This window comes from Micromys minutus, assembly GCF_963924665.1.
Source record: "Micromys minutus genome assembly, chromosome: 16".
In the NCBI taxonomy this organism is placed as follows: Eukaryota; Metazoa; Chordata; class Mammalia; order Rodentia; family Muridae; genus Micromys; species Micromys minutus.
The window spans coordinates 27,192,415-27,219,814 of record NC_137985.1 but is presented as its reverse complement, the minus strand read 5'-3'; the positions used below and the strand labels follow the sequence as shown (position 1 = coordinate 27,219,814).

Genomic DNA, 27,400 nt, shown 5'->3' with positions numbered 1-27,400 from the left:
GTATGTCTGTGCACCTGATGCTCATGGAGTCCAGAAAAGAACATCAGATGCCCTGAAACTGGAATTATAGACAGTTATCCAGTACCGGGGCCAGAACCAAACTTAGGTTCTCTGGAAGAGCAGCCACAGGGCTTTAACTAGAGTCTTCTCTCCAGCCCCTTGACATTGTTTAAACAGTCTCTCGTTGAACTGGGACCTCACCCATCCAGCTGGCCAGCAGACCCAAGACTTCCTTGGATCCCCACCTCCTCAGTACTAGGATTAGGGGTCAGACTTTGTATGTGTTACTGGAGGTCCAGACCCAGGCCTTCACGCTTGTGCAGCAAGCACTTTACAGTCATCTCTTTAGTCTCCTCACCCACACTCTCAACTCAGACATCCTCCTTTGCAAGAGAATGCTCATTTAGTGTCTAAAGAATGGACTTGCCCTCCATTTAATACACTGCAGAAAATCATTCAGGCCAAACTCTCTGTGGGCTAATAATGAAGTTGGTTGGGGCTTCCTGTTCTTCTGTATCTTGGGTTCAGAGAGATGCAGTCAGTGGCCACCTTACCCCTTAGAAGACATGGGCCCAGACTCAGACAAAGGCTTCAAACAGCAGAGCTTGAGAAGGTTGGAGCCTTTAGTGACTCTTTGGATGACACTCTCTTATTGTCATGATTGGCTGGCTCACTTCCCAACTCAGAGGACAGATGTTCCATTGATAAAAGTCTACTTTAAGATAAAAATGACATCTTCTTTATCTGTAGAATCAAACAGGAAATATGGCTAGCTCCTGCAGCCTCTAAAGCTCCTAACTTTATTATATGTCCTTGGATTTCCATCAACACTGTATGAGCTCATGCAGCCACAGTGAGCTCCTCTTTGGCTTTCACATACCAGTTTTATTCACAAGCATCCATTGTATGCTTACTCACAGCCATGGGGTTCAGGGGTGACTGTGCTGGTAGACTTCTCAGGTTCTCATCCTGCTTTCAGACCCCCAACTGCCAGATGCTTCCAAACACAGCTAGCCCTGAGGTCCTTGGGAGGCTTCTTGCAGGTGGAAAAGCCACTGCTACATTTGGGTGTCATTTGTTTCATCAACCTCTGACAAGACAAAGTTAGGGTTCTCATAACCTCTCTTCATCCTGGCCCTGGCATCTTTCTCATTATAGAGGCACATGGCACAGTGAGGGGTCTCCACTTCTACCGTCTTACCAAAGTTATGGAAATCCACTCGGTATTTCCCTTCCTTGGTCTTCGATACTATGGGAACGAAGCGGTAGCCCCAAAGCACCTCCTCTGGGATGTACGATGTTCGGACCTGGCAGGTTGCACTGGTGGATTCCACTGTGCCATCTAAGAAGACCACCAACTCAAAGTCCTGCTGGGAAAGTGTTTCTGCTGCCATGTGGAAGAAAGGGCTGTTGTGGTCAATAACGTGGTAGATTGTCAGTGGAGAGATGAAGAACAAGTTTTCATTGCCAGCATCGACTACAAAGTTGATATTGGTCTGATCCAATATAATAGTCTCTCCTTCCGGAGTGATGGTTGTCTTTAGAAGCTTGCCATATATGTGACCACCAATCAGAAGGCTCTTCCTAAGATTGGCCACTCGGATGAGGAGGCAGAGCTTCCCGCCCCGCTTGCTGATCACCGCATTTTTGCTGAATGTAATGGTCTTAGCACGTTTTTTGGGTCTAGAGATCTTGGCTAAAATGGCACCACACATGAAGGAATTGATGATCACTCCAAGAATAGACTGGAAGATGAGCAGAAAAATGGCAGTAGCACACTGTTCTGTCACAAACCTGAATCCATAGCCTATGGTCACTTGAGTCTCTAGAGAAAACAGAAAAGCTGAAGTCATGCCATTAATGTTCTCCACACAAGGAGTACGGTTGTCAGGTGGGTAGAACTCTGGGAGGTCCTTATGAACATAAGCTACGACATACCACAGGAGACCGAAGAGGAACCAACTTCCCAAGAAGGCTGTGATGAACACGGTCATTTTGTACCTCCATTTCAGGTCAAGTACAGTTGTCCAGATGTCCACAAAGAATATAAACCTTGACTGTGCATCTACATTGCCAAACTCGATGTTACACCTTCCATCTTTGGAGACCAGCCTTGCTCGTTGCCGAGAATGCCCAAATATGTGAATGACAAACCATCTTCGAAGATATTTGAACATCCTTTCTGTCAGTGCCCTGATCTGAAAACATATTAGAGGGTTGGTAAGATTATAGTGGTTGCCATGATAAAAGAGGTGACTCACACACAGACCCAAATACCTCTGAGAAGAAAATTTCGAAATCATCAGACTTGTTAATCGTTTGCACAAACCAACTCGTTTGTTCTGGATGTCAGAATAAACCATACATAGACTCTGTCACACAGAAAGTGGGACATTACTAACGGACAAGATGTTCAAGTATTCCCTGACTCCAGTCTGTCCCACAGGACCTTAAAAATGGGGTGACCCATTATAACCTGTGCTTTTCTTTATTGGGTATTATTATGCAAATCACCCCAGTGTTAAAATTTAACCTGAGGTGATAAAATAATTTTTGTAATATCATAAACCTAGAGGACTGTTCATATTTTTGTGGTATATAAAAATAAGTAACTGAAAAAGAAAACTCATCAATATATTATTGTATCAATATATCCTCTAAATTGTCTTGTTTGCTGCTACCAATCTATCAAGGGATATTCTGACTCAGTTCATATCTTCTGTTATAAATGAAGGCACTAAGATTCAACAAGTTTCAGTGACTTCTCCAGGATATAAGACCAACCCATGTCTGGAAGTGGCATCCCAGCTTACTGCCTTCATTCTGGAGCAGTTCTGGTTATGCTTTGGCTCTTTTGTCAACTACCTTATCCTAACGGTGTGCTTCCCTAGAACACTTGAAGACAGGATTGGTTGGATTTCTTTTGATTGTTTTCAACAGACCTCACAACCCACCGGGTGATCTCAGAGGCTCTGTCTGAGGATCTAGAAACCTGCTTCTACTCCTCCACCATGTTCTGCCAAGATTCCCAGCTGACATGGAATGAGGGTGGTCAGTGATATTCCATGCTATCAACTGGGCTCCAAGCTGATGCATGCTGACTTCACCGATGTTCTACAGAGGTAGGACCATGTTTAATCTCGTTCCTAGATCCCACTGCCTAGTGTTTCCCATTACCAGTCTGCATCGGTACACATGGGAAGCACATAGTAACAGAATGTCGCCTGTTCACAACAATGTCAGAGACAGGCGTGTTTGTGTGTGTGTGTGTGTGTGTGTGTGTGTGTGTGTGTGTGTGTGTGTGTGTTAGAGAGAGAGGGACGGAGGGGGGGAGAGAGAGAGAGAGAGAGAGAGAGAGAGAGAGAGAGAGAGAGGGAGGGAGGGAGGGAGGGAGGGAGGGAGGGAGAGAGGGAAGGAGGGTGGGAGTATGGGAGGGAGGGAGGGTGGGAGGGAGGGAGAGAGGGAGGGAGGGAGAGAAAGAGGAGAGAGATTGATGTCCAGCAAAAGAGTGATGGGGCTTCCCCCTAAACAGCTAACAACAGTGAAACTCAAGGGTCTTAAGCCTAGAATACCTCTTCCCCTGCCTCACCCGTCCCCCCAAAAATCAAGGTGTGTCCATTGTGGTTAGCACTGTCTTTGTGGTATTTTTTTCATTAAATGCAAAGATATTTTTAAAAATAGATCTCAAAATCCCCTTTCACAAATGTGTTTGCTCACAAGAACTAGGAAGCGAAACCAGCCTAGTGACACATGTTAAACAAAGGTGGCGTCCTTCAGTGTCATGCTCCTGGTCTTCACCCAGGTAAACGTACGCAGTGGCCACACCAAGTGGAAGCTGCGAGTGGAAAACCACAGCCATAGTGGCGTTTTGAAATGTATAGGCCAGGCTCTAAAAATAAGAACAAGAAAGAGTTACCAAGAGAGCCAAACAAGCCCTGCACACACTGAGGGAGCTCTGTCCATCCCTCTCTGACTGCAAGTCTCCAAGAGTCAGACTAGGAGATAGCCCCAAGTGAGACACAGAGGCCAAAGGCTTCTTCCCCGGCTACTGCTGTCTGCTGAATATGCACCAAGGAGCATCCTGACGCATACCCAATGGTGACAGATACATACTCAATGGTGTCCAAGCGTGTGGAAACTCCTCACAGGTTGACTCTTTCCAATTCTAAGGCCAGCATTATCCATGGGACCCACACTCTCTTCAACACACATTACAATTCAAGATGACTTCTAAACCATCAGCTTCCTAGCTTTTCTCGCCCTCCACCCTTCTCCACCCTTCTAAAGTTCACTTCACTTTGAAGGTGAAGGGTATGTCTGTAAAGCAAAGACATGTCCCCAGTAAGTTTGCCTTTCCCTTGACTGTGTTAGCAAAATACAGCAGTCACTTCCTAGCCTCCCATAGTGCTTTCTTCAGATAACCCACACTCACCAGCACTCTGAGCACACTCCGATCTGTGGCAGCCATGCTGGGAAAAGCAAGCAGGTGGTGCTGTTCGACGCTGACTGTACAAAGGCTGACTTCTTTTAGGCCCACCTTAACAGACCTTAAGCCTCACCATGATGCTTACTTGCATTGGCTTTCAATGGTTAACACAAGAGTGGAGTTGTGTGAGTTAAACCAACACAAGTGGCTGTTCTCAGATCGAGGCTGGAGTTAGGTATATATATATTTTTTCACACCTCACATGGCTTGAATACCGTCATGCTAAGACATGACAAACCACCAGCTGAGGTCCTGGGCAGCAGACACGGATTGGATGCCAGCATGACCCCCCTTTCCTTTGCCACGCTCTGTGGCTCTCTTACTGTTCTCCTAAGGCATGCCAAATAACTTTTGGCTTGGAAACAATTAGTTATCATCAATCTCCCAGTCAATTTTCGGAAACATACCGAATACTAACCTTTCCAGGTGATCACAAAGATACAGGTGGATGGAGAGTCATAGATGGGGACATGTTAGCAAGACAAGAATAAGATCATACCAGGAAGAAACAAGATACCACATTAATCTCCCTACACAACAGCCACTGTTATATAAGAAATGTGAGATATTATTGTGAAGTTTAATCTGGAAAAACTGGACTTTACTGGGGGTGAGCTTTACATGGGATCAGCCTATGATGTTGACTTGTTTGTTGAAAGAGAGAGGAGAACTAAGACAGCCAAAGGAAACAGGTAAATCCATCCACTAACCAAACCCATCAGTCACACGGTAGATCTGCTATTATGCATAACCCACTTTGCTTGGACTGTGCCATTTAATGTAACCACAGACAGAGCCGATGTGCATTTATGAGCGACTGGGCAATTAGAGATTATCATTGGTGTCTTAGGTTATATAACGTGCCCCAGCATTTAGGTTCCTTTCTATTGAAATCAGTAAATCTTAATAGCAAGCAAAGGGCTTCCCATTAGCTAATATTTACCCAGATATTCTTGGTGGCTGGAAAAACAAGTGGATTATATTCTTGGTGCTTGCTATTTATGCCCTAGCCTTCTTATTCTGTAAATAGGACATTTGCAGAAAACAAGACTTTGTCCTACACTTTCTGCTCATTGGCTTTCTGCTTATTCCTTAGTATTAGAAAGATAGGCACACTCTTCCTATACTCAAAGGACTCATAGTCAAATGGGTAGGTGGGCTGAGTATGTTGGAACCCACTGTGGTCTGCGTAACCCCCCAAAACAACTTCTCTGCACAATTTCTCATTAGCTATGGATTCAGCAGCTGGGGATATGTTCAACCAATTGCATACACCTTTCTGTATCTATTAACATATTTATCTATCATTCGTACTTGGCAACATGCTGACATTACTGTATGTACCAGCCATTGTGCTAGACATCACAGAAGCAATGCCTGACCACGTGGGTACCATCCCTGACAACCTGCAGCTCTCAGCTGGTCTAGGGGAGAGGAACAGATGAGTCCATAAGCGAGTAGACACGGAGGACTGTCACTGTGATATGACACAGCAGGTACCCTCCAGAGAGTGCCTGTTGAGAACAGAACAGTGACATAGAAGCCAGCCCCTAAAATGTGTTGGCATCACAGGTAGCAAGAACTACACAAATGAGCTGTGATAAGTCAATAGATAGATGTGTGTGTGAACGTTGAGAACTGGTGGTTACCCATACTGCCATCAGCTCCGCCTGCAGGAAACCTATCTTAGGACAGGCATTCCTATGTACTACAGTGACTACCCTGCATTTAACTGTGTGCCTGGCCCAGACAGGAGTACCAGAATTAAAGCAAGCACATAGAGCAGAAAGAAGATCCGGGGAACGTGTACTAGAATCCTAAAGGAGCTTGGTACAGCCTAGGGCTGGAAAGTCAGCCAGGTACCGAACTCAGTGCTGGGGGCCATTTCTTCCTTTGCTGCAGATCCACGGGATAAGATGGTTCTGAGAAGGATGGTCCTCCTATCAGAACTCCAGAGCTTCATACTTCTAAATCAGCTCAATACAGCACTGTGTGGAGGTCCTTGAAAACAAATGCATCTTCCTTCAGAGTCTCTATGGCTCTGTAAAAAACGTGCTCTTTGTTTGCACGAGGCATCCACTCCAGCAACTGGCTCTCCTCGAGCTTATGTTCCCTGATAATAAGAACCTCCGTGCAGAGGTTTTCTTGAGACATCCACCCAAGAACACCAGGAACTGGGGTTTCCTACAGCTTTTATCACTCTGCCTCTTTCCCAGCCCTGACTGTTCCGAGGCAGAAACAGAGGAAGCTCAATGTTTGTATTACCCATGAGTTTGAATTACAGAGGCTATTGTGCCTTTTAACTAAGATTCTTCACAGTTCCTACACAGCTCAGTTTAACTCAAGGATATTGCTGGGAGTCAAGTTTACATGTTAAGAGTAGGAAATGAGAGCTAGGTGGCCCAGAGGTAGATGTCAAATGATTTCTCTAATCCCCTGGTGACTGTGATGCAGAGGAACTTCAAGTTTCTGTGAAATCCTTCTGTCTTGTCTCAGTCCAAGACTCAACTGATGTCAACAAACATCTCCAGATCTTCGCACTAATGTGTCCCTGGGTGACTGGTGCATCCTCTCTTGTGTTTTAATCAAAAGACTTGAGCACATGCTCTGCTTATTGACCACCTACTAAGTGCCAGGTGCCATGATAGAAACAAAGAAGCTGCACCCAAAGAGTCACTCGTAATTGTCATGCACTAAACTAATGTGTTTCAAGTTTAACCTCTTGAGCTCACCTTTGTTAAAGAGAGAATACCACAAAGACACCCCCCAAAACACACACACACACACACACACACACACACACACACACACACACACACACACACTTCTGTAGAGGACTTCCTCTTTTCTGTGAAAATCAGCTGAGAGCTAAGGATGTCTGAAAGCTTCTTCCCTGTTGGATCTGCAAACTGACAGAGCCTGTGGAACCTCCAGTTCTCTGGCTTCCTGTGTTACCTCTAGACTCTCCCAAGACCACAGAGTTGGAGACCTTTGATTGGGCATGTTAGAGCTTACTTCGCTTGTTCTCATCATAACTGAGCACCTAGTTCAGTGGGTTCTCAACCTTCCTAATGTTGAAACCCTTTAATACAGTTCCTCATGTTGTGGTGAACCCCCCCCCCCATAAAATTATTTTATTGCTACTGCATAACTGTAATTTTGCTACTATTATGAATCATAATGTAAATGTCTGATATAAAAAGTGTGATTGCAACCCTCTAAAGCAGTCAAAACCCACAGGTTATGAACTGCTGGTCTAGTTCATTTAAAGAGGGTAGTTGGACTCAGTCCTTCCCAGCCTTACATCCTAGGGGCATCTAAACTGGATAGTGTACAGGAAAATATCACTCTTGAGGGTTACGTGTGCTTCATGACATTTGCCTCAGGAAACCAGAGTAGCCTGTCCAGGATGGGAACGCAACATAGTCCTTCCTGGGTCCCTCTCTCTGTCCAGAAGGGAGTTTGGGAACAAGCTAGAAGAAGCCATCCCATATGGTCGGGTGGTATCAGTGCCCTCACAGACACACCGTGCTCTGTAGGACTTCAGAGCCATGTAGTTGAAACCCACTATCTGAATGAGTTGCTGCATTTTGCATGGGAAGCAAAACATAAGAAGATAGAAGACTTGGGATGAGATTGTTTCTAGAACAGGCAATGACCAGATGCAACTTAGCAAAGTGGAACTATTCCAGCTTGTGTCCCCTGGCCTAAACTTAAACTCTAGGTGGGCCACTTAGTGGCCAGGTGAGCCAAGAAAGTCACTCTGCTTTTCAAAGCTGTAGTCTCCTCGGTGAGCTGGCTCTAACGGTGTCCTTACAAATGTCATAGAGTAGAATATGCAAAGTCCCCAGAGCATCCAACAAACAGTAGCAAAGGATATTCATGGTTCCAAAACTGAAACAGCATATCACTGAATCTCACCACCATGGAATAACACATGGTCACGCTGTAATTACACCAAAGGAGAAAAGGGTGGTAAAAGGGGAGGAAAAGAAAGGTTCTGACTACAAGTGTGTCTATGAGTGATACTGGCCTCAGAGCTCACTTCCAGAAAGCTCTGGCCTAGGAAAGCCAAAGATTATTTCAGGAAGAGATTGGTCAATAATAAAGGCAGAAGCCTCTTCTCGGAGAGGAGAGAATGGGATAGAGAGAGGGAACAATTCTTAGCAAGGCTGATCTGAGGCAAAAGCTGATCTTCTCTACCACAGCAACTAAGTGGAGTGTGACCACCATTGCTGCTGAGTGTACTTGTTCTCTGAAGAGGCAGCCTCTTGCCTGGTACCCATAATCAGGTTTTGATGGGCAAACAGTGTCACAGACATTATCAACAAAAGCGTTCGGCTCACCATAGCTCTGAGGGGTAAGGGTACTTGCTATGTAAGGATAAAGGACCCGAGTTCAGATCCCTAGAGCCCATATGAATAAGCCAAGTGTGTAACCCGGTCACCCGAAGGTTTCAGGGTGGAGACAGGCAGATACATGAACTACAAATGGTGAAAGCTGACACTCCTGACTGCTTGCTGGCACAAGTCACGTGTGCAAGCACTACTCAGCATTGGTTTGCGTTGCTATGAAGGAGGCTACCAAATGGTGTACAGAAGGCCATCGTAATGACATAAAGACTGCAAGCTCAGGTTTAAGATGCTGTCTAGAAAACTGGTTTGTGTGTGTTTCGGGGGTAGGGGAATGGGGTGTCACTGTGCACCCTGAGAGAATCACAGCTCTCACGAGCAGAGAGACACCTCTGCTTTGGGTCTCAGTGGGAGGCATAAGCGTGCTATCATTCCTTTTGACAAGCCAGGCTGGGAGCAGACAAAGCTGCACGCCAGGAAGATGTCTGTGAGGTGAGGCATTACCACTCTTCAGTGGAAGCACATGTTTTCTGTGGGATTGAAAAGCATCAGTTTGGATGCTGAGAACTTCTGTGGCTTCCCAACAGAATGCCTAGTGTACCTCATAACTGTTTCTTGAGAACCTTTGGAAATGGTGGCATGTCACAAGTATGCAAAGAATGACACATAATCCCTACTTTATTCAATTTTTTTATAAGTAGCACTCACCTAGGGTCTATGAAGATGGCAGCAGAGAATAGAACTTTGAGGGGTGCGGAGGGGGGCGGGGATGGAAACTCAGAAGCACACAGTGGCACTCCTAGCATTTTTTCCCAAGCAATCCTCCTCCTCTTCCTCCTTCTCCTCCTTCTCTTCCTCTTCTTTCTTCTCCTCCTTCTCCATCCTCCCTTCCTCTCTTCCTTCCTTCCTCCCTCCCTCCTCTCCATCCTTTCTTTCTTTTTGTTTGTTTTTCTTTTTTTTTTTTTTTAAGACAGGATTTCTCTGTAGAGCCCTGGCTGTCCTGGAACTCACTTCTGTAGACCAGGGTACTCTCAAAACTCAGAGATCCACCTGCCTCTGCTGGAACTGAAGGAGAGCTCCACCAGTTCTGAGCTCATGCGTACAGCGCTTTACCAAAGGAAAACTTTGCTGTATTACCTGCAAGTAGGCTGAGCCTGAGTTAACAGCAAAGAAAGCTAAAAGTGAAGACTTGGGACCCAAAGTGGATGAAGACAAAGCCCCCTACCCTTGAAAAGAGAGAGTGAAAAGAGAAAGTGTGAGGAGAGTGGTAAAGGGGGGTCCCAGGGTACCTCTCTGTCCTGCAGGGCACCCCAGGAGACACTGTTGCATGCTGTGTGTACAGCACCCCCTGGAGCACAACATAAGTAGTGCTTCTCTGATAGGGACATCTTGGGGCTCAAAAGCCAAGGGCAGATGCAAAAGTCCCTTGCCTGTATCCTTGCATTTAGATTTCATAATAGTTCTGAAAGCCTGAGAACAGAAGTCCAGGAATGTCAAACAGCTTGCACAGGGTCACAAAGCAGAAAAACAAGCACAAAGATTAGAAGAACCTTTGTTGTTAAGCCCCATCGTATACTCAGAATACTGTAATAGCAAGAGAAGACAAACATGTTTTTAACACCTGCTTGCTATGGGCTGGGATGGTGACTTGACACACACACACACACACACACACACACACACACACGTCACATTGCCTTGTTCGAGAAGCCACTTTAATGGTCAGAGATAGTAATAGGAAATATCCTACTAGCGGAGAGAGAAAAGGTTTCTGGTCAAGGAAGAGTCTATACAGAAGCACCAAGAAGATGATAGAAGGATGTGGGGATGGGGTTCAGTGGGGAGGGCACCGAGTACACTGGATTGGATCTGAGTGTCACTGGTGCCACAAGGTTTGCCACTCATTGTAGTAGACAGCTCAGACACGGTCAAACTGCCAGCGGAAGAAAAAGGTACCTAGGGATGCAGATGAAGACTTTATGCCATCAAAATCCCTGCTTCTTTCTGCAGGTTGCGTGGCTGGATCAGGCAATGGCCTGCAGCTGGAAGAATGGTGTCCTCCATTTGGAGATGCCAATAGTTACCTACAGGGTTCCTGCATCTCCATCAGGCAGGAGTTCACTCTGATGGTGACAACTAAGATAGAAAGATGAGGATCCCCCCCCCCATCTCAATGGATGGGAGAACCTGCTGGTGATACCAAGCTGAGCCCATGTAGCACAGGACACCGTCTTGGCTGCAGAGTCAGTGCTACCATGCCTAGACACAAGAGTGACACTCGGTGGCAAGAAGACAGACACGCATAGGTGGCAATCCACCCCTGTTGTGCTCCTATGATGGAAGCCAAACAATGCCCTCTTCAAATCTCTCTCACATGCTCTCTCCTCTTCTGGGGACGACTGATGTTCTACCTCCACCATCCCCTCACACACACAGACTTCTTGGCCTCAACTTCACTATCACTCCTGACAAACCTAAAATGTCAGCTTGACCATCCCCTTCCCCTATGATGTTTGATTGTACCCTTTGCCTAAGGTGAGCAGTCATTTTGACATACATTAATTCTGCACTGGTTTGGGGGCATTAACAACTAACTCTGTCCTCTGTGTTGTCCCTAGTACCCAGTTACCCCAGCTTGGCAGGTAACAAGTGACTCCAGTAAAGTACAGAGGACTCAAAAAAGACATGGTAGCAATGTCAGATCGCGGGCTCTGGAGTGGTAACCCTTAGTCGCTGTGGAACCTGGGTGGGCAGGTGAGTGTGAAACAGAGAATACCTGAGAAGTTCTTCAGAGACAAAACCTTGTTCAGCTACCTGGTAGCCTGGGTGTCCAAAGATCACTCAAGTTACTTACCTTTATCTAAAGAGGAGAAATGCTTCTCAGAGTTGGTATGAATAAACCTTGGGTCTCCATCAGACCTACCTGCCTCTGGGTTTGGTTAGAGGGCAAGCATCCAGTGGGAAAAAACACCTAGGAATGCCCAACACACAAAGCCACTGTCTAGAGACATGGCACAACTCTCTAAAGAATTCTTGGTACAATCCTAAATAGATGGGCCAGGACAGACTCTTTCTTCCACATATGGAGAGCCAGAAGGACCTGCTCTGCCTCTCATGAAATTAACTCAAGTTCTCAGGCTTGGTCTCAGTCCAGGTCTTCCTGAGAGTATCTGTCCTAACAGCAGATTCTGGTTCCTAATAAATTTAGGATATAAATTAAATTAACACAATGACCCAGAGGCTTTTTCTGGGCCTGCTGGTCTCTTGATTCCTCTCCCTATTAAGCAGAGAACCCCTACACTGGAGGTGTCTGGGTATATAACCTTACACCAAAACCAATGAACATTCTCAGCAGGCAGTACAGAGACAGAAACTGTGGATACGTCATATTACACACTCAGGAGGGTATTAGATGTTTAAAGGAATCCTAGAGTGGATTATTTTATAAAGTGAAGAACAATTTTTTGCAAATCAAATAATCACCAAGCACTCGTGTATCCCTTAATAGTGTGTGTTTGGGTGGAGTCTGTTATTCTGGAAACTAGACACATCTGTAATGACACTATTCTTAAATTTCACATGTCAAGCCACCCACCTCAAATGGCATGGCAGTTTCGTGAAAGAATTTAAATGTTTATAAAAACGTGTATTTATTATGTGCACACAAACCCTGTTATTAGTCTGACCCTTCTGGTACTCTGTGGTTTGGGTTCTATTACATCAACTTGGTCCTTTCAGCCCAGAAATAAATGAATTCCATGTGAGTAAAAGACCTGAATACTGTCTGCAACAAGAATGTATGCTGTACTTTAAAGAAAACATGTAGAATTCCCAACCCTGACATTCCTAAGAAGAGTAACCATACCCTAAGGCCTGGAGAGGAGGAACATGAAAACCTGTATCCATATCCTTTATCCATGAACAATGACCATCTCAACTCAACTTGGGGTGCATATGAAGTTGGAGGCCTTCTGTGTTTGGGGTGGGGGTGTAGGAAGCCTTCTGGTCCCATATTCTAGCTGATGTTTTCTATTTTCCTGTCCTGGTCTTAGTGAGTCCCCAGAGCAGAATGTGACAAGTAGGTTTGAGAATTTGAATCTAAAGGTAGTCATTTATACCCTTGAACTCTGGGTGCTGTATAACCCCTGAGTTATACAGGGTCTGCTTCTTCAGCTGAATAAGGACATTCAGACAGAGCTTATGGTCAGACAGAGCTGCAACAGCCTTAGGGATGGGATGGAGCCTAGAAGGACTAGAAGGCACCATTGTCTATACTGCCTTTCATTCTGGGTTCCGGTGACCCCTGTCAAGGGTGCACTTCATGGAGCTTCCTGAAGGGTAAAGAGAAGGACACAGCTTGAGGTAGCCCATGGAATAGCTGAGGATCAGTCTTTTTGTAGTTTCTGTTACTGTGCCCCAGGGAGCCTTCAGAGGTCAATGATTACCCATCTGGACTTGAGCTCTGCCAAGCCTCCAGAGTCACATTAATGGGGAGGCACGACATCTACCCTTCCACATCAAGGTGTTTTCTGGGAAAGCCCTGAGGCCAGAAGGAAGTGGAGCTGGTAGTCTCTGTGACCCTCCAGTTGTATACCACAGAGCTGTTCTCCATATGTGCCCAGTTTACTTCTTCGGCCTCTTCTTTTGAGTAATGGAAATGGCTTCCTCCTTGCTACAGGCAGAACCCACAGAAGGAGCTCTCTCAGAATGGTACCACTGTTACAGAACCTTCCCACCCCATTCCTTCTGTGACTACAAAACTCATACACCCTTCACCTACTCTGTGTCTGTCCCTGAAATGAGAAAGACAAGCACAGGGAACATCCCTCCATGACTCGTGGACAAACCCAGGCTGGCAAACAGCCCACTGCAGTCACAGCTCCCAAAGGACCAGCAGGCAGCAGCTGACGCAAATTCACCCATGCCTTTCCTCCCTCTCCAGGTACAATGACCCAGAAAAGGTGAAGGAAATTTCTCTTCCTTTCCTCCTATTCGTCCTTCTATCCTGATCAGAATGAATGGGGCGAATGTTTTTGGTCTCAAACCTTACCAGGTTGTAATAGTTTTCCAAATTGGCTTTGTTATGGAAAGGGTTAAATGAAATATATCCATATTCTACACAAACACTTGACCCAGATGTTTATAGCATCTTTATTCATTACAACTTAAAAGAGGAAGCAACCCTACATGTGTGGCGCACCTTTAGAATTGGGCTATTATTCAGCCCTCAGAAGGAAGGGTTATCTATTACATGTACATTACATGTATACTACATGCACACTACTTGTGCACTACATTTATGCTACAGCATGAATGAACCTTGACAGAATTACACTACACTAAAGTGGCCAGGTATTCTACAACCCTCTTTCCAGACGTGTTTGGAATAGTCAAGACTATACAGAAGAAAAGTTAGGCAAGTTGCTGCCCAGATATTAAGATGACTGCTAATAGTTCTCTAGAGGTTAAAAAAAAAAAGTTTTATATTGATTGTGATGATTGTCAGGTAGCTTTATAAATGTCTTATTCAAAACAACTACTGAAGTACATTTCTGATGGTGAGATTGCATAATGGGAGTTGTATCCTGCTAAAGCTGAAAACATACACTATGTGCCTGCAACAGAGTAGGGGTATAACCAACTTTTTCCATCAAGTGACCCTGATGTCACCACCAACACCTCTACCACCAACAAATGCTTGATCCCATGTTGGGAACCATGTCCATCCCCTCTCAAGGGTTAACTGAACGGCCTGTTAGTATGCCTTGACATTGGGAATAGCACACGCCCTCCAGTCAAGTTTAGGTGGGCCCAGTCACAAGCTGATCCACACCTGTGTTCCTATTGTTTTTATTGCCCAAGGTTACAGACTCACCCAAGGGGGTGTGGCTTCCACCAAGCAGCTAGGGAATTTGCATACTGTCTTTGTAGCTGTTTATCTGGAGAGCTGGAATGAGAGAGTAAAGCAGTACATTCTGGTAACACAAGTAATAGAGTAACATCTTTCTTTCAAATCCTCAGGCCTTCGCCCCACTCAGAGTAGCTGTTGGCGGTGCAGGTACTGCAATCCCGGAGTACAGAGAGCAGAAAGTGTCACTCTGGACACCATCCTTTATTTGCAGATATATGCTCCATGTCTGTAGAGGTCTCCATCAGACCACACTGGATGAATTATGATCTAGAATTTCAGCTCCAGGTGCTCTTCTGCAACCCCAGGGCTGTTTGCTGGGATTTCCACTCCCACTAGCCCGCCAGACAAGCCTCCTGGGGCTCTGACCAGACCAAAGAGGGTGGAAGGATGTTCTCGTGGATTTGACCTGCTCAGTGCATTGGGTGTACAGGCTTTCCAGAGTTCTTGCCACACCCTGGCCCATACAGCATGGTCTCTGGTTCTTTCTCTGTCTTTCAGCTCTTTGCCATTTTGTGCCTCCACTATTTCTAGCATTTTATTCTTTGCCCACAGCTCTTGTATTCTGGAGTTAGTATCATTAATTTTCTTTTTACTCCCAGTCAGTACCAACTCAAAGACAACCCAAGAGTCCACACAACCACTCAGAATCGGTCTTTTCAACTGGAGACATCACTCAGCAATTAAGAGCCTGACTGTGCTTCCAGAGGACCCGAGTTTGATCTCCAGCACCTACATGGAAGCTTAAAACCACCTGTAATTTTACTCCCAGCGAATACATCACCTGCTTCTGTTCTCAGAAGCATATATACATAAGCAAAACACCTGCATACACCAAATAATATAATAGTTTGTATATAATTTAAAAAATAAGAATAGAAGTCTGCCTTGATTCGTAGTTGCACCATTCCATCCTCTCCCCTGCTGCCCACCTGTACCCCCTAGGACCCCAAGAGAGAAAACAAATTGGGGTTGGTTGATGGGATCTTGCTGCTGCAGAGAGCAGGAGCTGGCAGAGGGATGACATGGAGTCCAGACTCAGGAGCTAGTCAATAGGTGACAAGATCTCAGACCTTCTAGAGGCTGGCCCCTTGGATTAAAGCGGGGCCGATATCTTTGCATGCTTCCTGAAGTGTCATTATCAAAGGTAGTAACGCATGAGGCAGGGGAGGCGGCATCACCTCTATGTTCAGAAGTCAACCTTTTAAGAGATCTTTGGGCAGGGCATGGTGGCACATTCCAGCACTTTAATTCCAGCACTCAGTAGTCAGAGGCAAATGGATCTCTGTGAGTTCAAGGGCAGCCTAGTCTACAGAGTGAATTCCAGGACAACCAGGGCTACATAGAAAGACCCTATAGTGGCTATTTCTGGTTGTCAACTTGACTATGTCTGGAATGAACCACAATCTCACTGGGTTTTCACCTTTGATCCTGACCTTGAGGGATAGAGTCTATGGATCTTAGGACACATAGGCAAGGAGATCTGAGCTCAAGGTCATCTGGGACAAGCATGTCACAGATCCTGGTGTGGTGATACACACCTTTAATCTGGGACACACCTTCTGTTAGAGACCTACATAAGGACATTGGAACAAGGAAGACTCTTGCTCTTCACCTGCTTGCCTAGTGGGACTGAAAATCTGCTAGATTCTTGGACCTCCACTCACAGATGCTGCCAACCATTGTTGGGGAATTGGACTACAGACTGTAAGTCACCAACAAATACCTTACTATATAGAGACTACCCATAAGTTCTGGGACTCTAGAGAACCCTGACTAATACAGACCCTGTCTTGAGAAAACCAAACCAAATAAGCAAAGAAGAATTCTCACCTGGATTGACACAAATCATAATAACCTGATTGATGACACCTAGTCAAATCTAGGTCCTCTAGGTACATGGAATATGTGATGGTTTGGGGGAGAAACTTAAAGACAGCTCATGACAGTCTGAGCCCTAAACTATCCCAGTCCCCCTGCTGAGCAAGTGCCCGCTGACTCTGGCCTTAAAACAGGTGGCCAGGTTCAAGTCAGGCTTGAACTCCAGCTCTGCCATCCTCTGGGGTATGACCAAGCAGGCCTCCTGGGGGTTCTCAGGGCTCATTTCTGACATCTAACCCATCAGGACTAAGGGAAGGGAATCACCAAGCAGTTTTGCATCCTGTCCCTCCCTTTCTTCCCTCTTTCCCGTCCTCCCTTAATTCCCTTCTTCTCTCCCTCCCTTCCTCCAGCCTTCACTAATATTCCATGATTTCTGCATTCAGGAATTCAGCAGCATCAACCTAAAGTCCTGATATGTCACACTCACTCCTCAGGCTCACCCTGGTAACAGACTTTCCTCACCATCCTCAAGCTGCTCAGATTCTTTCTCTTTCTCCCACCTCCATGTTCTTTGGTCTCTCCAAGCTTTTACATAGAATACTATTGGCTTTGTTCTCTTTTCAACTTTTAAACTCTTGATATGTTCATAAACGCTAAAGATAAAAAGATGAGCAGGTCTTTGGTAATGGAAGCAGATGCTCAGGAACATGTACACTTCTCGTGTATGACTTCACCATGTGTAAAATGTCTGTGACACAAATGTTGTGTCATAAAGTATGAGAGTAGCTCAAGAAGATGAATGGAGGTTCTTAAGTTCATCCAGGGTGGCTGGAGAACTAATGCTCCTTCCTGCCACCTCCCCTCCTCAGTATTTACTGGGTACAAACATGTGGTTTTCATACAGCCCTAGGAAATTGCTGGACCGCTTGTTGGATGAACAACTAGCCCGACTTCTCTTTCCACCTGGTCCCTCTGTTAAGAGAGCTCAGTGAGGCCACATAGGTAGTGTTGGGTACAAACTAGTTCCAGCACGCAAGCCTTTGCACACATGGCACACCAGTCTGCTGACTTTCATTGGCTTACTCATTTAAGAAGCATTTGTAGACAGTATGTGCTCCTTTAGTCTTAATGCTGATCACAGCTTGGCCCTCATAGCCTTCAGGAACCAGTTGAGCACAGCTGTCAACCTCTTCACTATTCCTAGAGGGTTTCCTGCTTCTCAGGGGAGCCTTAACAAGGTGGGACCAAGCAGGAAGACCAAGAAGTAAAAGGCTCTCCTGACTAGCAGAGGAATACAAAGGAGAACCCCATGCCGAAACATAGGAAAACAGCAGCTTAAAAAGAGGTATTTTAGAGTTCTTTGAAGATCAGGAAAAAACCAGATGCATTAAACTGGCTGGAAAAATCCTGAAGGTTCCATGAACCTCTCTTGGATCTAGTTTAGCCTCAGAGTAATTTGGGGACAGATCAGAAGAATGACATTTACTGGTCTTACTTTATCTAAGGCACAATCCATGTTAGCTCAACTATTACAACTGCTCCATGGCACTGTGTTGTTAGCTGTGGTTACAGCTACATTCTCTACAAGTGACTTCTAACAAATGACTGAAGGCCCACTGTAGCATTGTCGTTGTAGACTTCATCTCTCCTTGGCAGGAGGAAAGAGCAGGCACTTGGTGAGTGACTGGCTTCCTATGTGGTATCAGAAACAGAGCTTAGTAATAATTATTCATTCAGGCCTCTCAGAGATGGCCTGATGTAGGTATGCTCAACTGTGTTTTACAAGGGAGGAAACTGAGGCTTAGTGAGTGACTGCTGTTGATTGGGACACTCGCTGGGGACCAAACCTAGGCCTTGTAGCACTACTCTGTGACTAAGAGCCAAGTTGTTCCACCCACCCCACCTCCCCACCCCCTAACAATGCTACTTTCCCTGCCTCCCAGAGGGGTTCAATATGAGGCAGAGAATGGAATCTTAGATCCCAATCTTTTGTCAAAATACAAGGCCCCTCAGTATTTGACCAACAGGTTGACTAAAAAATAAGTGAATTCTAACATCTACAGTGGAGTTGGGGAGGCAGGAAAGCCAGAGGAAGACTGATCCTTCACATTTCTCCTGTCTTCCTTTCCCATGCTCTCTGATGCCTTTTCTATTTTCACTGGAATCCTGTCATATGCAGGGAACCCTGCTGAGAACTGGGAAAGAGCATCCATTGGCAGGCCTGGTATTTGGGGAGAAAGAGTGAACTAGACAGATTTTAAAAACTGACCCAATAAACACTGTGGTAATAAACTGTGAAAAAGACTAAGGAATACACATTAACCAGAAGTGGCCTTAAGAAGACCAATAAGTGGGCATGACATTTGCCTGTGTATTTTTTCCAGGATAGGGCCAATGGAAGATCTCAATTCACACCCATGAGGCTGTAAGAAATTCTGTATGCCTCTTGTTCGTTGGCTCCTCCTCCTCATAACCACGACCATCATCATGATCATGACCATCATCCTGTCTGTCATCATTATCACCATCATCATTGCTGCCGTCACCACAACTACCACCACCACTGCTACCACCAGCACCAGCATCACCATCACCATCACCATCACCATCACCACCACCACCACTGCCACCACCATCATCATCACCATCACCACCAAAATCATCATCATCATCATCATCATCATCATCATCATCATCATCGTTTCCTCTGTTCTACCTCTATCTAGATCCTAGTTCTAGAAAACAGACTTTGCTTTAGTGGGATATCAGGGGGGAGTCTCTGGTCCTACGGACAATTTTGTTAAATTTTCTTTTGATATCAGAAACAGAGTAAGAAATCTGCCTCAGAGAAAACTTCACTCTTACATGGAAGTGGGACCTGCTCAAGTACATCTGCTACTCTTACAGGGGACCTAAATTCCATCCTCATCAAGAGTCCTAAACCGCCCCCTAAACAACAGTTCCAGGAGATCCAAAACCCTATTCTACCCTCCAAGGACACACACATACAGGTAGCAGGCACTCACGTAGGCACGCATGCATATGCACAGAAATTTGAAAAATAAAAATAAATTCTTGAAATTAAAAAGCGGAAGGGTCTTCATTGGGTCAGCCGTTGTCAGTATGGCTGGATTTATTGGATGGAGCATAGAGTTTTCCGTCCTTTAGGTACACAGACAATGAACCAGGCATAGTGGCACATGCCTTTAGTCCCAGCACTGAAGAGGCAGAAACAGGTAGATCTTTGGGAGTTCAAGGACAACCTGGTCTAAATAGAGAGTTCCAGAACAACCAAGAATAAGTAGAGAGACCAACCAGCTCCAATCTTATAAAAATGGGGGAAGTATGCAGACAATGTAGTGTCTCATCTCCCTATACATCTCCTGTAGTGTTATATTCTCACGTCAGGGAATACACAGGAACTGCTTTGGGCGCTATCAGGTACCTACTGTATATTAAGTGCCCATTTTAAGTACTCTATTTTTTTAATCAATTAAAATTCTTGTAATAATGTTTGCACCTTTTTAAGAAAGCTTATAATTTTGTGAAAATGATATATTTTAGGGTCCTCTGAGGAAATAGGTCCTGTTCTATTGAAGATCTGGAGAAGAGAAGAGTTGTTGGGTCTGACAGTACTCAGATGCCCCAATCAACTCTTGCAGGGGATCGATGCAGGCAGGTTAAGCTACTAAGTACCATTAAATGTGTCCATATGTGGTGCACTGGGTTTTTATTTTTGAGGTGGCAAGTTGAACAAAGGTGTCAGTTATCTTGGCTTAATAGGAGAATACTCCAAGGTGGGGGCATTGTCCATGTATTGAGGCCATCTTATTTAAAGACAGTGATGATTTCTGGATTAGTTTTACAAGGAGGGCATAAAAATGTGGATATTTTCTACAAATAATGAAAGCACGTACAAAAGGTAGCTTAGAACACTTGGTAGTCATTTACCAGGAAAGTGCAGTCGTAAGACAGCGTTAGGGTCTGTGCTGTTGTCCTGACTTATGCTCTCGGCCCATCAAACGTGTTGTTTAGCCATGAGGCCCACATTCTTCAAATAAATAATATTTTCCCCTTAAGGTTGTGGATTGATTCTGTTTTAATTATAAAGGACCCATCTGATCCGAATGGGTTGGAAGTGAAGAGGAGCTTGCATCAAAGAAAGCACAGAAAGCAAACTCTGAGGCCTTTGTCTGAGCTCTTGAGTCAGGACCCACACATAGCCTGGCAGTGTGTCGTAGTGTGCACTGAGGATTCAGGAGTCGTTTCGGCAAGAACTGAGAGGTCTAAAATCTTGGAAGTTGAGGCAACATATTCTCCCCAAATCCAGAGATGCCTTTAGTCACAAAGTCCAAGACCGTCTTGTCATCCTGACAAACAAGGACCTCGCTCTGTCTTTGTGTCTATAGAAAGAAAAGGTATTCGCTCCTCTCCCAGGTGTGGCTCTCGTTTCCTGACTTTAAATATCAGGAATGATCTAATCAGAACCCAGAAAGAGGCCGATACTTGACACAGTGTATCATAAGAAACAGTTAAGTTCCTTTAGAACACAGTAAAATACATTAGGTAATATTAGGTAAAAATGTTTCAAAAACATAAAACCCAGCACCATGAAGATCTGGTATTAAGCTATAGAAAAGAAAAGCAAAACAAAACACTGACTTTGTCAGCTGGTAATAGAAACAGCCAGAAAACATAGAAGAGGTATAGCACAGCCACTCCTTTGTGGTAAGGGACACCTGAGTTAGATTAGTATGGAGACAGCATGGTATATTTGGAGCAAGAACTGATGAGCCAAGGAGTGTCACATCATAGGAAAATAGAAAAGATCCTGTAGCCAGGCGCAGATGTGCACACACAGGGGAGCTGTAGACAGAATAGCCTCTGCCCAAGAGAGGGGAGTCCAGGCCTTACCACCAAACACAAGGAAAATTCAATGTAACCAGGCAAAAACTCCAAAGATGTCCACTGGGTCTCGTTCTACACTATTTGGCTCCCTGTTTTTATATTTCATTAGATGAGTTTGAAAGATGCTCCAGTATAGTGTTGTAGGACACAGACTTTATTTCAGGTGGTGTCAGAAAAAACAGTTTAATCAAGTGATGTAATCCCAAGAAAGTGGGCCGTGATGGAAGCAGTCACTGCTCAGGTTTATGTTAGAAAGTAGCCTCTGTATTCCTTTGAGTACATTGGGCAGCTTCCTGTGGGGTGGGTTTTTCTAGGTGATTGGCAGGAATGGGACTAAAGGAGGCAATGTTTTGAGGAAACACTGGAATATCACACCTGAACCCTAGGTAGAAGTTGGAGCTCAGATTCTAGCTGTCAGGTCTGTTGATAGGCTTCACCAAATCCTTCAAGCCCCAGTTTTTCCTATAGAAGTTTAACTCTTTAGGTGATAATTGTGATGCTTCTATATCTAGTGTTACCAGGGAAACATGGGGGTCTATCCTCAATGTCTTCCAAGTCTGTGGATAGCTACCTAACAGGTGGCAGCCTTCAGGCCTGACACCCTATCTGTGTTTCCAATGAGATTGAAAGATTCATGGAGCAGAACTGTCTTCATACTTCACCCAGACCAGGGCATGGTTTCCTGAGGGTCTTCTAACATGATCTTATGCCATGGCCTGTACCTTATCTCTGAACAGAATTCAAACACACTCCATGCATAATTGTAGGTAGCTCAACCCCCCAATGACATGGGAATAGAAGGTTGACTGTTCAGATCAGCATGAGGCCAGATCTTCTAATCTGTCTGAATATCTCATCACTGGACTCGACTCCATGGGTCCAAATTTTATGCACATTTTTTCCCATGAGACACTAGTTGCAGTCATTTGCATTTGCCAAGTTCACTTTTCAAGGACAAATGGTTGATCTGGAAAGAGCCAGAAAGCTCCCAAGAATTTAATCAAGGGCAACGAACCATGAGATTTCCCTTAGGGGCAGTCACCTGAGAGAACTTTGCTTGCCCTAATTCTGCAAATAAAAAGTAACCACCATATTAACCCGTTGCTTTCAAATAGTGTTTGGTGCATGTTTAAATCATCTCTCTGAGGATCAGGTGGCACACAATATACTCCAATAAACACAGTTCCTGGATCTGAGCCAAAAACACAGTGTCAGTGCAATCGGAGGAGACTTGAAAAAATCTAAGTGGATAGTACTTTATCTTAGAGGACTGAACAAGAATCTTCTTTCAGAAGCAAAGGTGGTCCCCATGAATCTAAGTAGTGTGCCAGGCTTGCAGGCATCCTGCATGCAGAAGAGAAAACAGAGCAAGCAGCCATTGCTTCTTGGGGCACTGATTCCATGCCACTAAGAATGGAGTAGACAGCTATTGGCTCCTGGCTCACTGTCTCCTGTGAGTAATGAAGTTACTGCATTCAAGATTTACTTGGAGAATTCAGAATCTATCTTCTTCTTGTGGCCTGTGAGCAAGTTTCTACCAAACTGTGGATCTTAGTCTCTTCTTCTGTGCAATGAATAGGCCGGGCTCAAGGATTTGAGGCAGTGTTTTGGACCTGCTTGTGACAGGATGCAGCTACAGCACTAACAGGTGCTTTGAGGAACAATTGAGGGAGGCCCAGCATTTGGCGTTGTCAGTACTTCTGAGGCTGCCTGTCACTGGCATCTTCCTTGGGCTCTTGCTATTATTTCTAAGATGTCTATTATTTTCAGTTCCTTGACTATGGACATGTGTGCATATAGTCAGTGCCAGGACTCCCATGACCTAAGTCAACTTTCAATACTGTTGACTTTTCCAAGACTCTTCCACAAGGCTTGTCTCCTCTGCTCCTTTTTGTCCCTTGAAGATTTTGCTGGTTCATATTCAGTTTTGTTGTTCCAGGGTACACACCCTAACTTTCCACTTTCTACGTCCATTACCCAGAAAGCCATTCTTTGCCCTTTCAGAGAAGAGCTAATATTCATGAATCATGCATGTTCCAGGAGGCAGACTAGCTAGACAGGAGGCTTTCGCCTGTGTGCCCATAGTCTGCGCTACCTTTTCTCAGCCATTCGGCAGGGGATGATCTTATCTGAAAAGACAGATCCAGGCCTTGATGTGAGGGTTGAAGGAAAGCAGGAACATACAATCAACCTTCATTAAACGCTTGGGTTTGCCTTTTCTTAGATATTACAAAAGCTAAACCAGAGTTACTTCGGGCTTCTTTCCAGACCTAAGGGTCAGTTTATCTTGAGGGACAGAGGTCCTGAGGTAGCTGGCTTTACAGTGGCTGTCTAAAGCAGGTGAGCACTTAGAACCCAGATCACTGAATTTCCTGACATTCTGAACTGTGGGATCTTATCAAACATTTCAAAGCCAACGCCCCCCCCCCACAATATCTAAAAAGGCATGGGATAAGGGATGAATGGGGTCCTGGGGTCTCATGGAACCCAAGTATGAATCCCAGGTCTGCATATACCAGGGTTTGCCCCAGTGCTTCCCAAACAGGGCCCACTGAAGGATATCATGGGTCTCAAATGTTACTGTGTGTGACTTCAAAGGTTAGTGAAGACCTGAGGTTCAACAGCCTCATCCCCGTACCCCGCAGGTTGTACAATCACCATCAAGCTCCATGCAGCTAAGCAAGAAGAGCTCAAGAGACATTGCCTCAACTTCCTTTTATCCCATTACCGTTGGGGGGGGGCTAAGTAGCAGCATCCCTGGGAGGAATGACCACACTGCTGAGGGGGCCTAAGCAGTAGCATCCTTGGGAGGAATGATCTTGCAACACTCGCTTGGTCCAAGTTGGAGTGAATAGGTTTAGTAACAGAAGAGCCTCTAACACTCAGCAACTGTGCTGTGAGTCCTGGCATCGTCTCAACCTCAGGCTGCTGCATTTACTCACTGCTGTGTCCTGCGGTGCCACTGAGAGATTAGTCCTCTGAAGCCCAACTGACTCTACATCCACCGCAACGCCTCACTTCAGCCTCAAGCAGCCAAGAGACCGGCTGCAACTTCTCCCCCAGACACCCTTGCATTTCAGGGATGTGGACTAGACAAGAGGCAAGTCCACTGCCCAACATATCTCTCACTCCATTTCTCTGAAGCTGCAGCCCAGATGGAGGTAAAAGGATTACGTGGAAGGAAGATGCTCTTTGCCATTCAAAGCCTACACGCTCATAGGGTGAACCTTGAGGACCTTGCCAGGTCTCCGGCTTTATTTCATTCTTCCCCTGATAGAGCCAATCAGCAGCTAGGTCTCAAAGATTCTGCCCCTTAGTGACCTGCTACCTCTTTCTCAGCCCATCGCCTCTTGTGAGGACTTTTGTCCTGCACACCCCATGGTTTCTCTTGTGTTACACATCCACTCTCACCCCGACCCTGCTGCCACTGGCTTAACACACCCTGCATGTGCAATGCCTATATGCCCTTTTTAGCCTGATTTCCCTATTCTGGAATATTCTTTCTCTTGCCCCAGTAAGATACCATCCTGCCTACCTAAGGCTTTTAGGATAATGTTATTTTTGCAGTCTTCTATCAGCAAAGTACAGTGTGCTGCCGTTGCACTCAGCCATGATTCTGTGAGCGCCCTGCTTGCTGTGCGGAAGCCCCAGGCCATACACACCACACAAGGGCCTAGTCTATGAATGCCAGCTCACCACAGCAGTGCTGCCAATGACACATATTTGTCTGGCCATGAGGTGTTGTCCCGGGACCTAGCACGGTTTCCAGAACATCGAATGCTTGTGGAGACACAGAGGAAGATTTAAAAGACATAATATTGACGAGAGTGAGAAGGAAGAAAAGACAAGGGTCGTCGAAAGCATGCTTGGTCATAGAGAAAGAGAGAACTCCAGTGTGGGTTACGGGAGGATCAAAGTGCTGGGACATAGATGTTACCCCGGAGAAAGTTCCATCAAGAGGGTTTGGGAAAGCCATCTGTCCACGGAAATCTTTAAGCAGAAAAAAAAAGGCAAAACTTGTGAGTCACAGCTGGATCTGTGGGAAATCACCAGGCTGGGAAAAAGCCCAAGAGAGATTTGTAACCTAGTACCGAAAACACCTGGCAGAGAAAAGTCAAGGGACATTCATGGGGGACTCTGATTCAGCTCTCCAGAGCAGAACTTGTGTAGCCATGGTAAGCATCTTACATTGTGATTGCTTTTAAGAATCAGACAAAGCAAACCAAAAGCCACCAACATCATCAAAGGTCCAAGACTCTGTCATGAGCAATTGTGCTCTCTGCTTCTTTACAAGTTTAGTCTTCAGCCGAGAGGACTTGATCACTTCCTTGTGCAGAAGGAAACCCATCTCCATGAACTGAGTGTCAGAGAAAAGAAAATGGGAGGGAAAACAAACTTGGAACGACTGCTGTTTTCCTGGATAATCCTATCCCATTGTGACTTGAAAAGCCACAGTTGATTGACTGTATAGGAGCATGGGCACATAAAATGTCACGTAGGACAGAGCAAGGGCCAATGAGAAATCCCAGCACTGGGCTGCTCCACTAGCACAGGCGCGCCTGGGGAACCCTTGTCTACCTCTGCCTCCTTCCATACTCTGTGCTCTGCTCTACGTGTGGTAGGTTGCCCTTTGTCTAAATGTTGATTACAGAGGGCCACCTTCTTTTGAGTAGCCATGAACAGAATCCATTAAAGACGGACATCTGGAGAAGGCGCTCCATGCCTGGAAGAGTGTAGAGAACCAGTTGGTACCATTACCACCCAGAAAACTTGTCAGAACAATATTTAGGAAGCTGAATAAATAATGACAGATCTAAATGCCTGCTCTGAAAATGGTCCATGAACTGTTACGGAGGAAAGCAAAGCACTTGACTGAGACAAAATGTAGAATGTAGAACTTGCAACTTGTGTTGGCTACACTAGACTTCCAAAGTACCTTCATCCTCTGCCTTCAAGGCGGAGAAGGTCGGAGGAAAGTTCTACTACTAAAGCCCCGTGCTTATCCCTGCAGTCAAGAGAAGATTGTGCCAGAGTGACGAAATCTCATTCACAGCCTTCCAGCCTCAGAGCTGAGAAGTGGCCAAGGGAAGGCAGAATGTGTAATCCTTCTACTAATCCACCTACAACCAGCAGATCAAAGGCAAGAGGTGATTTAAAACCACACTCTTATCCCTTGAGCAGGGAGGGACAAATCTGTCTAGATTACAGGTAGAGAATAAAAGAGGGTTAAGCTTGCATGAGAATTAACTACTTTTTCAACAGAGAAGCAATGAGATGTTTCTCCTCTTACCTCATGGATTGCTGGGGTAAATGTGGAGACAAATGTTCATTTTCTTGGTCCCCAAGGAAGCAGGCAGATGCTTGATGTGAGCAAGTCTCTTGCACCTTTGATTTGAGAGTTTGGATGCCCCAGCTAAAGGTGCCCCCTTGGTTTTTATGTCTGTGGGTCAGCTTAGACTGGCTCCTGACTCATCTATATGCAGCAGTTCTCAAAGAACATGGTTTACTTTATAACCGGATCCAACAAGAGTAGGCGTGGCATTAAATGATTGAGATACACTGAAGGTGTTGAGCTGCCAAGATAATTAAAAGGGACTGGTTTATGGAGCCAGGGCTTAAAACCAGAAGGAAGGCCTTCTTGGCTGATACTGTCCACATCACATACGTGAATATACAGGGGCCAAGATTCTCTAAAGTGGAAATTCAGGGTCCTCGGGGAGCCCCTCCAAAGTGTTACCTGCCTTGTGACTTACTCATCTATTCTAGTAGGTCGGGCTAACCTGACCTTCCAACAGTCCTACCTTGTCACTATAGTTATAGGACAATGTTGGTCTTTATAGCACAGACCCTTGAGGAGATAGATTGACAGGGTTGAGACCCGATCCACCAACTTCTGCCCGAGGCGAGTTACCTAGGGTTGCCTTA

At 45.4% G+C, this 27,400-nt stretch overlaps 1 protein-coding gene across 1 annotated transcript; it reads right to left on the bottom strand.

Moving 5' to 3' along the window:
* Nucleotides 1-1,058: 1,058 nt before the first annotated feature.
* On the bottom strand, nucleotides 1,059-26,792 carry KCNJ1 (potassium inwardly rectifying channel subfamily J member 1; the record flags this gene model as incomplete). Its single annotated transcript, XM_080929709.1, has 2 exons — nucleotides 26,766-26,792; nucleotides 1,059-2,198 (listed from the first exon to the last, which is right to left on the bottom strand). The coding sequence occupies exon 2, from the start codon at nucleotides 2,175-2,177 to the stop codon at nucleotides 1,059-1,061; it is 1,119 nt and encodes a 372-aa protein (XP_080785835.1). The 5' UTR covers nucleotides 2,178-2,198; nucleotides 26,766-26,792.
* Between the last annotated feature and the right edge of the window lie 608 nt (nucleotides 26,793-27,400).